Here is a 16627-nt window from a genome sequence, read left to right on the forward strand (position 1 = left end):
TACAGAAAAGAGACCAAGATGAGCCAACATAAAAATAATTGGTACCTTCAACTCCAATAAGTAGAACAGAGTAAGACAACTAATTCAGAAATAAAATAAAAGAAAGTTTCCCTGAAGTGAATGAAAGAACTGAATCCAAAGATAAAATGGACGTTGGTTATTAAGGGCGGAAAATGATTCAGAAAAAGTGGTTGAATGCCAAGAACTATTTACGCTTCCTAGAGGCTATGACATATACATCTTCTATCAGAAAGGGAGAGATTAAGATGGCCACAAATTTCTGCGCTGAACAATCCAAGGAGCAAAGAGAAGCAACACGGAGATGCCAGCAGCAAACAAGTTCAGGTCGGGAAGTGAGATGAGAGCTCTCCTTTTGGAAAAACGCGACTAAGCAAAAAGGCTCCTGGAAGGTCTCCCTCTTCACTCCAAGTCCTCCTGTCACCCACAGGATGCATCTACTGTGTTAGCCTCTCAGCTTCTCAGTCTGCTCAACACCAATAAACAGCATTTCACTTGTCAGCCACCACCCTGACATCCTACTTTCAAGACCACAGGCAGGGAGATGACTAGGAAACCTTCCAATAATCTTGGTGAGAGATGATGATGGCTCCGACCAGTGTAATGCAGCGGGTAGATTTGAGAGGAAGAATCTACAAAGCTCCAGCATGTTTAACTGCCCACTACTTTCCCTTTCAGTGTATCGTCTATCATCGCTTCAAATGCACCCTCTGATCTGCACAACATCTCTTCCCAGTTGTCCTTTCATCACATATGCCTGGTAAAACCCCAGCTCCAGATCAGTCCAACTGCCTGTTTCTCCTTGTCTACACCTGGGTATCTGAATGCTGATAAACAAAACTACAGAACTTTAATTTGTGCCACTATAACTTCACGATCGTCAGTCTGAACAGCGGCCTCAATGCTAAGTAATTACTCCATCCCTAATCTGTTTTCTCTCATTCTCCACAATAAGTATTTCAAGTTTCTACTCTCCCTCAACCCTCTTGCCTTGCCTTGCCACACTTGTCTCATTCTCAACATATGACTCTGCTTTCTCTACTATGAGAATAGAAACCATGAGATGGGTGGTCCTGCAATGTACTGCCACCCAACTACAAACCGGATTGTACTTGCACCCAATTCTTTCTCCCTCCCATTAAACTGGAAGAAATATATCCCTTCATTTCTGAAGATAATTCCTCCACCAGTACTCTGGATCCCCTTTCCTGTATCAGCAAGCTCTCCTCCTACACTGGCTCAGTGCCATCAGCAATTAAACATGCTGAAGCCATGTTGACTCTTCCTCTCTTGCACTGTGACAAACCACTCTCCAGTGTAAAATGAGAGCAATCTTTCCAAAAGGCACACCTAATGATGTCTCTAGCCTGCTCAAAACCCTTCAGGATCCAGGCACTGCCCTCAGGATGAGGTCTAGGCTCCTAACCTCTCCGCTTCTTCCTTTCCCTCTCCTCCTTCACATCTCACCACTTTTACTTCCCACTTCCCATTAGCTCCCCAGAACTAATTTCAAGGGTTGACTGCATCCCTGCTATCAATTACTGAAAGAGGAGTGTTGAAATCTCTGACCAGAATTGTAGATTTGTTTATACATGCATGCAGTTCTGTCAGTTTTTGCTTCACGTATTTTGAAGCTCTATTACTAGGCACATAAACATTTAAGATTTTTATGACTTTTTTGTTTTGTGTAAAAAGATCCATTTATTCTAAAATTCTTTTTATTTACACCTTTTTAAAAAACATCTTTATTGGAGTATAATTACTTTACAATGTTGTGTTAGTTTCTGCTGTATAACAAAGTGAATCAGCTATATGTACACATATATCCCCATATCCCCTCCCTCTTGCGTCTCCCTCCCACCCTCCCTATCCCACCCCTCTAGGTGGTCACAAAGCACGAAGCTGACCTCCATATGCTATGCGGCTGCTTTCCACTAGCTATCACTTTTACATTTAGTAGTGTATATATGTCAAAGTTACTCTCTTACTTCGTCCCAGCTTACGCTTCCCCCTCCCCATGTCCTCAAGTCCATTCTCTACGTCTGCATCTTTATTCCTGCCCTGCCCCTAGGTTCATCATAACCTTTTTTTTTTTTTAGATTATATATATATATATATATGTGTGTGTGTGTGTGTGTGTGTTAGCATACAGTATTTGGTTTTCTCTTTCTGACTTACTTCACTCTGTACGACAGACTCTAGGTCCATCCACCTCACTACAAATAACTCAATTTTGTTTCTTTTTATGGCTGAGTAATATTCCATTGTATATATGTGCCACATCTTCTTTATCCATTCATCTGTCGATGGACACTTAGGTTGCTTCCATGTCCTGGCTATTGTAAACAGTGCTGCAATGAACATTGTGGTACATGTCTCTTTTTGAATTATGGTTTTCTCAGCGTATATGCCCAGTAGTGGGATTGCTAGGTCATATGGTAGTTCTCTTTTTAGTTTTTAAGGAACTTCCATACTGTTCTCCATAGTGACTGTAACAATTTACATTCCCACCAACAGTGCAAAAAGGTTCCCTTTTCTCCACACCCTCTCCAGCATTTACTGTTTGTAGATTTCTTGATGATGGCCATTCTGACTGCTGTGAGGTGATACCTCACTGTAGTTTTGATTTGCATTTCTCTAATGATTAGTGATGTTGAGCATTCTTTCATGTGTCTGTTAGCAATCTGTATATCTTCTTTGGAGAAATGTCTATTTAGGTCTTCCACCCATTTTTGGATTGGGTTGTTTTTTTGATATTGAGCTGCATGAGCTGCTTGTATATTTTGGAGATTAATCCTTTGTCAGTTGCAAATATTTTCTCCCATTCTGAGGGTTGTCTCTTCGAAGATTTTTATGACTTCTTGATGAACTGGCCACTTTATTATTATGAAATAATCCTCTTTATCCTTGTTAATATTCTTTACTCTGAGAACTATTTTGGCTAATATTAGTATAGCCACTCCAGGTTTTGTGATGAGCGTTAGCAATGGTATATCCTTCCTCATACTTTTAACCTACTCGTGCCTTTATATTTAACGTGGGTGTCTTGTAAGCAGCGGATAAGTGGATCTTGCTTTTTATCCAATCTGACAATCTCTGCCCTTTAATGGAGATATTAAACTGTTCATATTTAATATGATTACCGACAGGTCTGGATTTAAATCTACCATCTTGGTACCTGCTTTCTATTTGTCCCATCTGCTCCTTGTTCCCCTTTTCCTCTTTTTCCACCTTCTTTTGGACTACCTTTTTATTATTTCATTTTACTCCTTTGTTGGCTTATTAGCTACAATTATTTTTTTTTTAGTGGTTGCTTTAGGGTATATGTTATATATTTTTCACCTATCACAGTCTACCTTCAAGTGCTATTATTCCACTTTGCGCATGGTGTAAGAACATTAAAACAGTCCCCTTCTACTTCTCCCCATCTGGTCTGGGTGCTATAGTTTTCAGACATTTTACTTCTACCCCACAATACTTTGTTACTACTTTGCTTTAAACAGTCAATTACCTTTTTAAAAGATTTAAATAATGAAGAAAAAAGTTTCCTATAATTACCCACATATTTACATTTCTAGTGCTTTTCATTCATTTATGAAGGTCCAGATCTTTATCTGGTATCATTTTACTTCTGCCTAAAGGACTTTCTGTAACATTGCTTGTAAAGCAGGTCTGCCAGTGATGCATTCTTTCAGCTTTTGTGTGTCTGAAAAAGGTTTTATTTCACCTTAGTTTTTAAAAGAGGTCTTCACTGGATATAGAATTCTAGGTTGACCGTTTTTTCTTTCAGTTCTTTAAATATTTGTTCCACTGTTTTCTGGACAATGAGAATTCTGCTGTCATCCTTACTTTTGTTCCACTGTATGTTATCTGCCCTTTTTCTCTGGATAATTTAAAGATCTTTATCACTTATTTTAAGCAATTTCATCATATTTTTGGTATAGTTTTCCTCATATATCTTGTGCATATGGTTCATCAAATTTGTGGATCTGCAGATTTACAGTTTCAATCAAATTCAGAAAAAATTATTCCTTTATTTTTTTCTGACACCCTCTCTGCTCCTTCAAGAACTCCAATTACATGTATATTAGTCTACTTAAAGTTGTCCCACAGCTCACTAATGAGCTATTCATCTTTTAGTCTAATATTTACTCTCTTTGTTTCATGTTGTATAGTCTTTATTACTATGCATTCAGGCTTACTAATCTTTTCTTCTGCAAATCTAATCTGCCATTTACCCCATCCAGTACATATTTTTCATCTCAAACATTATAGTTTTCATTTCAAAATTTGATTTGTATCCTTTAATATTTTCAATGCTTCTAATTAATATGTTCACTCTTTCCTCTAGTTTCTTGAACATACAAAACTCCATTATAATTCTTTTAATATCTCTGTCTACTAATGCTACCATCTATGCCATTTTCTTGCTTCTCTGCTGGTCTGGTTAGTTTGATTGGATGCCAGATTTTGAGTATTAAGTTGACCTTGCTGGATACTGTATAGTTTTGGTTTTCTTTATAAATATTCTTGAGCTTTGTTCAGGTTCAGGTCTTACTTTTTTTCTGTGTTAGGTAGAATGAGAGCAGCTCTGAGTACTCTAATCGAGGCTCCATGAATTATGAGGTCTTTCACACTGGTACAAAAGAAACTGTATTAGTCATCTCAGGCTGCTATAACAAAATATCACAGATTGGGTGGCTTAAACAACAGAAATTTACTTTTTCACAGTTCTGGAGGCTGGAAAATCCACAATCAAGTTTCCAGCAGGGTTCAGTTGTTGGTGAGAGTTCTATTCCTGGTTTGTGGACAGCTGCCTTCTTGTGTTCTCATATGGTGGAGAGAGAGCTCTGGCGTCTCTTTCGCTTCTTCTAAGGGTATCAGTTCTATCAGATCAAGGTTCCAACCTTATGACCTCATTTAACCTTAATTTCCTCCTTCAGGACTCTATCTCCAATATATTCGCATGGGGGTTTAGGCTTCAACATACAAACTTGGGGGGAAAACAATTCAGTCCACAGCAGGAACATATTCCCACGCTTATGTGAGCTCTGAGGATTGTTCCCGCTAATCTTTTGGGAGTAGTTCTGTACTTAAAACTGGTCAGTACTCAAGTGAAGATTCCATGCAGCTCTCTGGAATTCTCTCTCTGTGCATCTCTCTGCTTTCCTGCACTGTCTATTGTGAACTCTAGCTGCCTTTTCCTCCCCAGACTCTCAACTCTGTTTTCTCAACTCAGGGAGACCACTGAGCTCTGCCTGGGGTCTTCCGCCCTGCACCGTAGCTAGAAACTCTCTCAAGACTAGAAACTCTCTCAAGACAGTTGGGGTGACTGTAGGGCTCTACTCATCTCTAACGTCCAATGTTGTGAAAACCCATATGTTTTGTTCAGTTACTTTAGTTGTTTCTGGAGAGAAGGTAAATCTAGATCCTTTCCTCCATCTTGTCCAGAAGAGGGAGTCTGTACCAGACACTTTCACTTCTGTGTCTCTGATAGCTTCCCTACTACCTGAAATATTCTTCTTTAATTGCTAACCACTAATGACCCTCAGACTTCCACTTAGATTTCGTTTTGTCTATAAAATCCTTCCCAAGCACTTTCAGTCAAGGGCTCCCCCCACATACTTTCCTCTTGCCATGACACCTGCCACACCGTGCTGTACTAAGTTACTGCTTCAACTGTCCACATACCCGCACTGGGACGTAAGAGCTGGAGTTATGCATCATGCACCTCTGTATCCCGAGCACCCAGAACATGGCAGGTGCTCCATAGATATATTTGAATGAATAAACAAATGAGAGAAGCTTAGACAGCAGCTATAGTCAAATTCATTTTATCACCGAGTTTTGTTCTGTATCATCCATTTCCTTAAAGATTATAAACTACCAGTTACAATTATATACCAACTGTAATTATGAAGTAGTTTAATAGTTATTGTTGAAACTATCTATATTTTTATATTTAAAACAACAATGACTAGATTGAATATTTTTCCCCTGCGTGGTAGCCGTTATCTGTACCTCAGGCCCACCATGTCTTGAAGGAAACAATCTATTGAGAAGAGCATACTTTCAAAATTCATACCAATTTCAGAGATGAAAATTCTTTTAACATATGTTTATTACCACCCAATTTAACCTTAATATGATTAACAAAATTAGAGGAACCCTGTATAAACACTCCTTGAAGAAGAAATTTAAATTGTAACCTATTAACATCTTTCCAGAGTCAAATGTTTCAGTCTGATCGTTTAATCTGAAATTAGCAAAAAATAATATTTAATGCTACATCCTCGAGTTCTACTTCTTCTCCGTGACTTGAGAAGGTACATTTGAAAGGTCTGACTGAATATGAAAAAAATAAAGGATCACAAAGACAGATGAAACACTGAAATGTCAACTCCCAAGATGGAAAGCTGGTATTTGAAAATAACTGTGCTTGGCTACTTGTGGACTAGCTGCCTACACCCAGACCCTCACCTCACCTCTTCAGTCCCAGGTGGCCTACACAAAAAAACTTAATGATTCTAGTACATTCTTAACTGTACCTCTTATGGAGACATCAATGAGAATATATTTTGACACATACTCCACCTATATTTCATGATAACAAAGGGAACTCAGGAAGATACCTCCACAAAACACCTGAGTTGCACAAAAGAATGCTTTCAACACTGAGTATTAACCTAGAAGATAATAAAAACTAAGACTCATTATCCAAGCTTTAATTCCAATCAAATCCAACAAGAGTATTGCAGGGATCCTGAAAACGAGGCAGTCAGGCAACAAAGCTCCGACATCTTGCCCATAAGAGAATTCTAGAAGGTCCACACTTACACTGCATGGGTTGTTGGCCGTCTGAGCTGGGCTGTAGAAGGACCCCCACTGGGTGGCTCGTCTCTCTTCCCGGGAAGGGGTGCTGTTCACAGGCAGGCCGGCTGGGACCCCAGGGCCTGCAGCTGCAGTGTTAGGGGGCTGGCTGCTGGGGGCCACGAGGGCAAAAGCGTCATCCAGGAGGGAGTGCATGGTCTGCCGCGCCTCCTCGATGGACGGCTGGGGCGGGATGTACTGGGAGGCCGGGAAGGGCAGGCCCGGATACCTCCCCAGCTCAGCTGAAGACGGCGTCTGCACATCTGCTGGGAGGTCGGGATCAGACTACAGTGGGGGAAACAGCAAAGTGAAGAATCAGACACGAGCTTCTGTGGAGACCCGAAAACAAAACTCTAGGACTAAAAAAGAATTTAACAATTTTCACTGACATTGAGGCATGGGTTTACCATAAGAATTTTTCAAATCACAGCTGAGGAATGTGCATTACCTTTCATGGAGGCAAAAAGTTTGAATCAGAAGAAATAAAAAAGTAAAATTATTCCACAGTCATTTGTCCAGCAAAACTCAATCAACTCCCTGAAATGTATCTCAGTACCTGGAAGTGCACATGTTTTCCTGAAAGCCCCTAGCAACCAAAAATGATGTGTCAGAGTCTATATATTAAAATACCTAGTTGACTTTCCCTAGATACAGAAACCCAAAACTAAAGCAATCTATTGACTATTAAAAATAGGAAGAATACACCTATTGTTGTATAGGCGTATTCGCCCTATACACCCGCAGAAGAGTCCAAAGGCACCACGATGTTACAACTACGTGTGTATAAACCATTTTAATACCTATTACGACAACTCTTTACAAACAGTAAATAGTGTCAATTATTTGCTCAGAAACTAACTTCTTTTAAATAGTGGTATCCCTGGATAACATGAGTCAACAAGAAAAGTTTAAATTATATTCTATACCCACTGTCAAAGAGGCAGGGACATAAGTAACAATTAAGATTTTTTAAAAATCTTATTTCCTGATACTACCTTCTGAGCCAAATGTTGTCATAATATATACTCGGTAAACTGTAAGAAACAAAACAAGGAACCAATGGAAGAAGAGGCCTTCCTGGTCTCAGTGGCCCCAGAAGCCCAAACATCACAATGACTACAACTGACACACTGAAAAGAGAAGAGGTTCTGCTCGAGGGGCTGGTGACCCCTCGTTGAATCACTCTACATGAGGGCCAAAGGAAGGCATTCCCATATCGCTTTGGATCAGTGAGTCTCTTACAAAGAAAATCTCTCTTGCAGAGACACGTCCTTCCTCTTAGCCAACTGCCTAAAATGCTTCGTAATGACTATGGTCTGTCCAGCAATGATCCATTATTATTCACACCAGTGTCAAACACTTAACAGCAGCAGCTGCTTAACTCCAAACAGAAAGAAAACCAGATAACGTACTGGCAAACCCACCAAAAGCTCACAGACCTGTTTTGCTTAGCCCACACCAGTCTTTAAAAAATAGATGGGCTATATTTTAAAAATCTGAAAATTTCCTACTAAAACTCAGAGTTCTGGATTCTCTTGGCAGACCTGGAAGCCCTGGCATCACTGGGCCCTCACCCTCGACAGAAACAAGTGCCATTAGGTAGAGACTGCCCCCCTGAGATGGGCAGGTGCTCTGCCCTTCACAACAGCGAGTGGACGGTCTCACTCCAAGGTACAATACACATTTAGTCCTGTGAGACTGTTTCTCCGAAACACAATCCCAGTAAAGTTCTACTAAATGACTTAGTCATCAAGGTAAGGATTCGGGGCCCCAAAGGTCTCTGGTTTATGACGTAGCATTGGCAAGACTCTGTTCCTCTCCTTACAAGGTGCAAAAAACGGCCCACACTCATGCCCTTCTTCCGTTCTCGGTTTTCTCGAGGAGCAGATGGGGAAGAATGTAGTCAGTAGAAAGCCCCCACCCTAACACTTCATGGAGAAGAGGATAAGCATGTCTGTAAAAACATCCTACTGGTAAGTAAGAGGGTCTCTCCGAAGCCAGAAGCGATGTTCCTGACGGTGGTTCCAGGAGCTGACTGGGTAACCGCACTGCAGGGAAGACAGCGGTGTGGCCACAGCCTAAACCGAGATTCCAAGGTGGGGGACAAACCCTACATACACTTGAAGAGAGTCCTTAAGAGCTATAGCCACTGCCAGTCTCACCCTCAGTAGTCATAACTTTAAAGAGGGTTTAACTTTTACAGCAAGAGAGACATGTTGTGAAGGTGTGAAGTGAGGTCCCCTTGGAATCTCACTGATCCCATGAATCCTGCCAAGAAGGCAAAGAACTACAGAGCCGTGATGTCAGAGCTTCCTGTTCTCTGGTCTCCTTGCTGCCTCCACACTTCGCAGGCTAGACTATTAGCAACCTGCAGGCCAAGAAGAGGTCTTGTTCATTTTCCTATGTCCCAACATCCAACACAGTGTTTCACATGTAGATGGTACTTAATAAGAAATGAATAACTGTGATCTTCAGAAGCTGAGATTTACCCAGGATCCCTGAGTTGGAATTTGAATTCCATTCTCTTGAATCCAAGTTTGATGACTTTGTTTTAATTTATTTTACTTATTTTTGGCCGCGTCAGGTCTTCATTGCTGCGCACGGGCTTTCTCTAGTTGCGGCGAGCAGGGGCTACTCTTCCTTGTGGTGCGCAGGTTTCTCATCGCGGTGGCTTCTCTTATTGCGGAGCACGGGCTCTAGGCGCACGGGCTTCAGTAGCTGTGGCTCGCGGGCTCTAGAGCGCAGGTTCAGAAGTTGTGGCGTGCGGGCTTAGCTGCTCCATGACACGTGGCATCTTCCCAGACCAGGGCTCGAACCTGTGTCCCCTGCGTTGGCAGGCAGATTCTTAACCACTGTGCCACCAGGGAAGCCCCCAAGTTTGATGACTTTGATATTCAACTTGTTTCCTTTGCACAGATACATGTTCACCTATCACTCCTCAGAAATACATGAGAACTTTTTTACCTTTAGTCATCAGAGACGATGTATTCTGGTGCCTCTTTGCAATCCTTCGTATTATAAGAGCGTGATCACGCACCATGGTTGGCCCAGGACAAGCTCAGTTCATGCTTGTTGTCCCAGGATAATTAACAGCATCTCCTTTCACCCTCACAAGTGTCTGGCTTGGATAATAAATTATATCAGCATTGACAAACTTCCATAAGGGGCCTGAGAGTAAATAGTTTAGGCTTCGTGAGCCATACAGCTACTCAACTCTGCCACTGTAGCAAGAGCAGCCACAGATAACACAAAAATGATGGGTGTGGCTGTGTTCCAATAAAACTTTATTTACAAAAGCAGACAGCAGGCCGGATTTGCCTGAGGGTCAATGTTTGCTGAGGCTTGAATTATAATGGTAGCCCTAGTTACAAGAAGTCCAGAAATATTTCTTTCACCTCAGGAGAAGAGAGCTCTCAAGAAGAAGATATTTTGAGGCGAAAGCATATAATTCAAGACAGTTCAAAAACATGTATGTCTAGGGCTTCCCTGGTGGCGCAGTGGTTGAGAGTCCGCCTGCCGATGCGGGGGACACAGGTTCGTGCCCCAGTCCGGGAAGATCCCACATGCTGCAGAGCGGCTGGGCCCGTGAGCCATCGCCGCTGAGCCTGCGCATCCGGAGCCTGTGCTCCGTAACGGGAGAGGCCACAACAGTGAGAGGCCCGCGTACCGCATAAAAAAAAAAAAAAAAAAAAAAAAAAGTATGTCTAGTATAATCTTCAAGATGAAATACTACCTAAGAAAAGGTGAGTTCCCAAAAAGGCATTATCTGTGAAGGTATATGTTTCATCGGACTCACAGACTTAGAAAACAAATTTATGGTTACCAAAGGGGAAAGGTGGGGGGAGGTATAAATTAGGAGGTTGGGATTAACATATACAACAAGGACCTACTGTACAGCACAGGGAACTCTACTCCATCTTCTGTAATAACCTATGTGGGAAAAAAATCTGAAAAAAAATAGATATATGGGGCTTCCCTGGTGGCGCAGTGGTTGAGAGTCCGCCTGCCGATGCAGGGGACATGGGTTCGTGCCCCAGTCCGGGAAGATCCCACATGCCGCGGTGTGGCTGGGCCCGTGAGCCATGGCCGCTGAGCCTGCGCGTCTGGAGTCTGTGCTCCGCTCCGCAGCGGGAGAGGCCGCAGCGGTGAGGGGCCCGCGTACCGCAAAAAAAAAAAAACAACAGATATACGTATATGTATAACTGAATCACTTTGCTGTACACCTGAAACTAACACAATATTGTAAATCAACTATACTCCAATATAAAATTAAAAAATAAACAAAAATCATACAATATAAGTATTAAAAAAAAGAAAATATATGTTTCAGAATTTTTAGGGAGAGAAAGTAAAAAGTCCATCTGAGGAAGAATTTCTTATTAGGGAACCTTTGAAAAATGGAGCCATGTGGGATGAAGCAGCTGACTGAGTTAGTGTTCTCCAGGGAAGGGCTTCTTCCCACCAGCTGAGGGAGGAACCTCTGTGCTTTCTGCTAAGAAAAAAAGCAAGGAGAAGAAGGATAGTCTGGGCCACCATGAAAGAGGCCTGATTTACGGTCATTGAGAGGGCAAGGGGAGGACAGGTTATTTCCTCACAAAACTCAGTGGCACTGGATGATGGAACTCAGGGCTACTGAAAAAAGAACGTGCGGGACCGCAAAGGCTCTCCTACAGATTTGTCTCAGAGAAGGAGCCCTGGGGCTCTGGAAGCTAAGAGGGAAGAAGAAATGCTCCCCCTTCTGCTGCTCATTGGTTTCACACAACAGGATCTCTGAGATCCCGGATGAAACAAAAACGAAAGCTCCAGGGGACCATCCTGGGGAGTCAAGGGAACAGCCCTCCCCAGATCAAGCCAAACACCACAGACGCCCAAACACCTGTCCAAAAACACGGCAGCGGCTCAGGAGCGCCATCTACTGTGAGAACAGCCTGAGGTTCCCCCACCTGAGGAATTCATTCACAGCCTTCAGAAAGGATTCCTTCATTCTGCTGGGGAGCAAAGCAGCCTAATTCGTAGACATTCCAACCCACGGGAATCACACCAATCCTCATGAGCCAGTTACGAAGGGACGGTCAGTCTCAGGACACCAGAAACACAGCAAGTTCCAAAGGAAAACCCTGGTTCTTTCAGATGATCACGACGATTACATTTAGCCCCAATGTCAGTATGTATTTGGCACATATGTGTAATTCTGTTCAGTGCCTCTCAGTGTTAGTTATCTGTGTAATTTGAGAGATAAAATATAAAACTCAAATAAGAAATCACTGGTTACCTAAGCTCTAACTGAGTGGTCATGTACATCACAAACTCCTTCTCCAAGAATGTGTTTGGCTAATTTCTCTCTAAAAAGGATGGGTCTGTAGCTTTGTCTCCAGAAGGAGAAAGGTGGTCTTGTGCAACGAGAAAGGGCATCACCCTGGCACAGGGCTACAGACGTGCACTTTGTGTCCCGGTGCTGCCAGACACACTGGGAACGTGGGGCTCCGGCTCTGTCTTGGGGTGTCTTTGTGTCTGTATTTCTCACGGCCCCTTGGGGAGGCTGGCCCTTTCTTCCCTGCTCAGTGGGGTCTGTATGTGTCTTAATGCTGTCAATGTCTGCTTTAACACTACAAGCAACTCTGTGCCCCTTTCCTTTGGAAAAAAATGTTTAACTCCCTGTTTCTTAATTTCCATTAAGCTCTTTCTTCCTTTAAAACTAGATATATATATATATTAGCAAATGTAATATCCTCTTAGCACTCCAAGAACAGACGATGGGACAAAACCCTAAATGTCCCTCCTACCACCATGAAACCCAAACAACTCTCTGATGAAGGGAAGAAAAAAGAAACTTTCTGGACGCTTCTCTCTGTTTTCCAATTAACCTCGAGAAGTTGCCATTCTGAAGCCTGAGAGGACAGGGTTTGCTTAATAGGAAGTAAAAACACTGAGTGTGTTTCCAGAGGGCTCCCCCAGCAGCCCCTTGGTCTGTATGACTCGAGTCCTTCTTCAAAGGAAGTGCCCACCCCTTCCCCACCCTACGCGCCTCACAACCTAGCTGGCCCTGGAGCATCCCCTACTGGGCATCAGCATCACCCAGGGCAGCAGCCGTCACTGCTCATTCTCCTCTCCCTAAGAGCGACCGGAAGCAAGGCTCAACATTACGCACCGGGCAACCAATATAGGCAGAGTTGTGGACACCAGGGGGCCGTTTGTAAGTGCCGTCGCTGTCTGTGGTGATAAGTCTGTCCTTCTCAGCATCTCCGGGGCAGCCATTGACCTGATGTTTCCGGCGTGGTTTAGGAGAACGTTTTATCCTGGAGCTGCCAGGAGAAAAGAGAGGTTATCTTCATAGGAAATAACCTTCCGGCCATGGGCTCATCAACTAAACGCCAAGTATTTTCTGCGTACCTAGGACCTGCTAGCCCCTGTGGTAAACACCCCACAGGATGCAAACAATGTGTAAGACACAGTCTCTGCTCTAAGAAAGCTCACAGTCCACCGGGAAAGACTATACTAAACACACGGAACAACAGAGGATAATATCACCGCTGGCTACCTGTGGCCTGATCTAGGTCTTGAAAAATGAGTAGGGTCTGCGGACGGGCAGGGAAGTGGGGCGAGTGTGAGGTGCAGGCAGGACCGTGTGGAGGGCCAGAAACAGGAATGCAGATGAATGTCTGGGGGGCAATGAGGCCACCGCCTAGGGGGCGGCAGTTCCTCTGTGCTGCTGGGCGGAGAGGGGAGCAGCTGGGTGAAAGGCAGTGCCCCGCTAGGTACAGGAGTCCAGGGTCCACCCGGCAGGCAGCCCAAGCCAGCACAGGTGTGAGCAGAGCAAGACACAAATGAGAGCTGATCTTACACAACATGCCTCTGCATTAGGGGGCAAGGGCCTGGGAGACCAAGAGACCGAGACTCTGAGAGCGGCTGTGCGCCCGGCCGAACTGGTGACCAAGCACGGGAGGTGGAGATGCTGGGGGTGAGAGCTGAAGACGAGAGGCAGGGAGAGGGAGCCCTGGAGCCCTCTGAGAAGGACGGCGCCACCTTTTCAGAAGTCTGAAAAACCCAGGGAGGTGCTCCGGGGCCACTGGGGTGGAATGAATGCAGCCTTCACCACAGGTGACCTCCAGGTGGGATGGCGGCCTCCCAGCCTACCCAGCCTGGAGTCGCTCGCAGAGACTTCTCCCCGCCCCCTCCACAGCCGAGCCATCGTAGCCCTGCAGCAGGGGCCTCCGGCCCGGCTCGGGGCCCACCTCTTCCTGGGCTCTATGAACACAGAGGGCACGCTGGCCGTGGGGTCCAGGATCTTGTCGATCTGCATCTGCGCCCTGCGGTACACGCGGTGCCGCTCCCGCGTGTCTCCCGACGACAGCTCGTCCAGCACCGGGAACTCGTAGTGCCCGCGGCGCTTGGCGCGGAGCCGGATCTTGTTCCGATGGTGCTCGATCTCCGACTTGTGCCGCAGCGCTGTCTGGATCTGGGAAACGAGACAGACGGAACGTTCTGACGGTCTCTGGGACCACGCAGAGAAAGCAGCTGGGAGGCCTTCCTGCGACTCTCCTCCCCCCGCCCCCGGCTGTCCTAGGCGCCCACGAGGCCCCGAAGGGGTGACAGGGACAGGCACACCCACACGGGGCGTGGGGAACCTCCATCATCCGGAGCTGTATCCCCACACTCCACGTGGTGGGTGGGACGCAGGAAGCCGTGGTATCGGCCCCCAAACAGGGCAAAAGAACTCAAACCCGGGAAACAGGCCAGTGGCAACTTTGAAGATACTGAGAGACAGTGACAACTATATGTCATACGACCCAAGAAAAGAGTAAATATTTTCCATACCCAATAATATCACTACTTTAGAGATTTTTAAATTAAGACAGAGTGAAAGAAGATATTTGCTTTATACAATAAAATACCCATTTACTAATGATGTTTAGTGTTACCAAAACAAGCCCCCAGCCATGAGACACCCCTCCTCAAAGTGGAAAATCGACACGTATGGAAACACATCCTCGCTGGCTACAAGGGGCCTGAACTAGGTCTCCAAGAGCCGGCTGGTTCTGAAGCAGGGGAGGGAGGGAAGTGGGCAGAGGGTGTGCAGGGAAGGCACCAAGGTCCTGAGGGCCAGAAGCAGGAATGCAGACGCAGGTCTGGGGGAACGAGGCCACAGCTCCGGGAGCGGCAGGTCGGCTGAGCTATCAGGGAGAGCAGACGGGGAATGCTTTCCTTCATGGAGGTGCATCCCCTTGTTTTCTAAGCCCTTAGCCCAGCTTCAGAGGACTTAACAGCAAGCGAGATGGAGACAGAGGGAAAAAGGGAAACCAAACTAGGCATCCGACTGGGAGGAGAGAGCAGGAGCAACGTCTAAGACAAGGTGGGACGCTCCTGGCCACGCCACAGTGGACGAGGAGCCACATGCTCCTTGCGACTGCTTGAGGGAGGGTCAGGTGGATGAGATTCTTGACAACTTCCCAGCAAGATGATTCAGGAAGCCCCTCTTACTCTATCAGGATCTAACTGTTCTTTAAAATATATGAGGGCCCCACAGGAGGACCAAGACATGCTAGGAATCTGCACCAGAACCTCCTAAAAAGAAAACATTTCCACTGAGATGTATGGAGCCTACCGGTAGGTGCAACAGTACTGATAATGCTCTTGTTCTTAAGTTGGGTTTTCACTTTATGCTTTATAATCAATATATACGTTTCCTATACCACATGCATGCATCAAATACATTTTAAAGATCGTAAAAGAAAAAAGTGGCGATGAGTGCTATCCAGTTGTGAGGCCTGGTGAGCTTATTCTCTTCTTTTTTTGGCCACACGGAGAACCCACTCCAGGGTGCTGACTCATGGCCATGTGAGGCACATGCAACACAGGACTGATGGGGTCATAGGTCTAGGCTAGGACCGGGGTCATGCAGGGTCAGGGCTCCTGAGCATCAGTGAGAAGGGACAGCATGTGTCACCTTGAACCCATGACACACGTTCTTCTGGTCATGTCCTTGGCAAGGAGCCAATGAGGTGTGGCGAGGAGAATGTGTAAGAACTCTTGCTAAGACTTCTGTAAGATGATCCACTTGAAGGATTGAATTGCATCAATTATTAGTTCACCTGGCAGAACTCACAACAGCAGCAGGTATTTCTTAGAGGCAAGAAACTGACAGTCATGATGCTACCATGTGTGCGACCCTAAACAGCATTCATTCCACTCATGGTCCAGACCAGGTCAAACTCCTCAAGTTCAAGTTAACAGTGACGTGACCTGGCCTTCTGGTTCCCCAAATCTTAGGAGGAAAGCAGATCTGTCTCACTGTTCCAGGAGTCACTGGAAATACAGTTTCTTCCCAAGACTTACCTAGATGTTTGGGGCCAGAGCAGATCTATCAGGCATCACAGAGTCTACTGTGGTCCCAAGATAACCCCACATTCAACAATTCACTAGGAGAGCTCTCAGGACTCAGAATGTAAGTCCAATTAATTACAGCAAAAGGACACAAAGCAAAACCAGCATAGAGGAATGGCACATAGGATGAGGTCTGGAGGAAACCAAGCACAGCTTCCAAGAGTCCTTTCCCAGAAAAGTCACGCAGGATGTGAACTCCTCCAGCAATGAGTTGTGACAACGCATGCGACACGTCTACCAGGGAAGCTCATTAGAGACTCAATGCCCAGGATGTTTACTGGAGGCCGGTCACATAGGCACCCTCTGCCTAGCATGTACCAAAATTCCAGACTCCCAGAAGAAAGAGTTGCTCAGCAAA

At 45.0% G+C, this 16627-nt stretch overlaps 1 protein-coding gene across 2 annotated transcripts in view; it reads right to left on the bottom strand.

Annotated features, from left to right (window-relative positions):
- Positions 1-16627, bottom strand: part of KIAA1549 — a gene marked incomplete at its 3' end in the record, with an annotated part of 146176 nt that overhangs the window by 23063 nt on the left and 106486 nt on the right. For both annotated transcript variants that reach the window (XM_082846118.1, XM_082846117.1), the window contains exons 15-17: positions 14121-14344; positions 13037-13190; positions 6856-7173 (exon numbers count right to left, since the gene is read on the bottom strand). In XM_082846118.1, coding sequence (XP_082702244.1) covers positions 6856-7173; positions 13037-13190; positions 14121-14344 — 696 coding nt within the window. The remainder of the gene's footprint in view (positions 1-6855; positions 7174-13036; positions 13191-14120; positions 14345-16627) is intronic.

This window comes from Leucopleurus acutus (assembly GCF_964270905.1).
Source record: "Leucopleurus acutus genome assembly, chromosome: 9".
Lineage (NCBI taxonomy): Eukaryota > Metazoa > Chordata > Mammalia > Artiodactyla > Delphinidae > Leucopleurus > Leucopleurus acutus.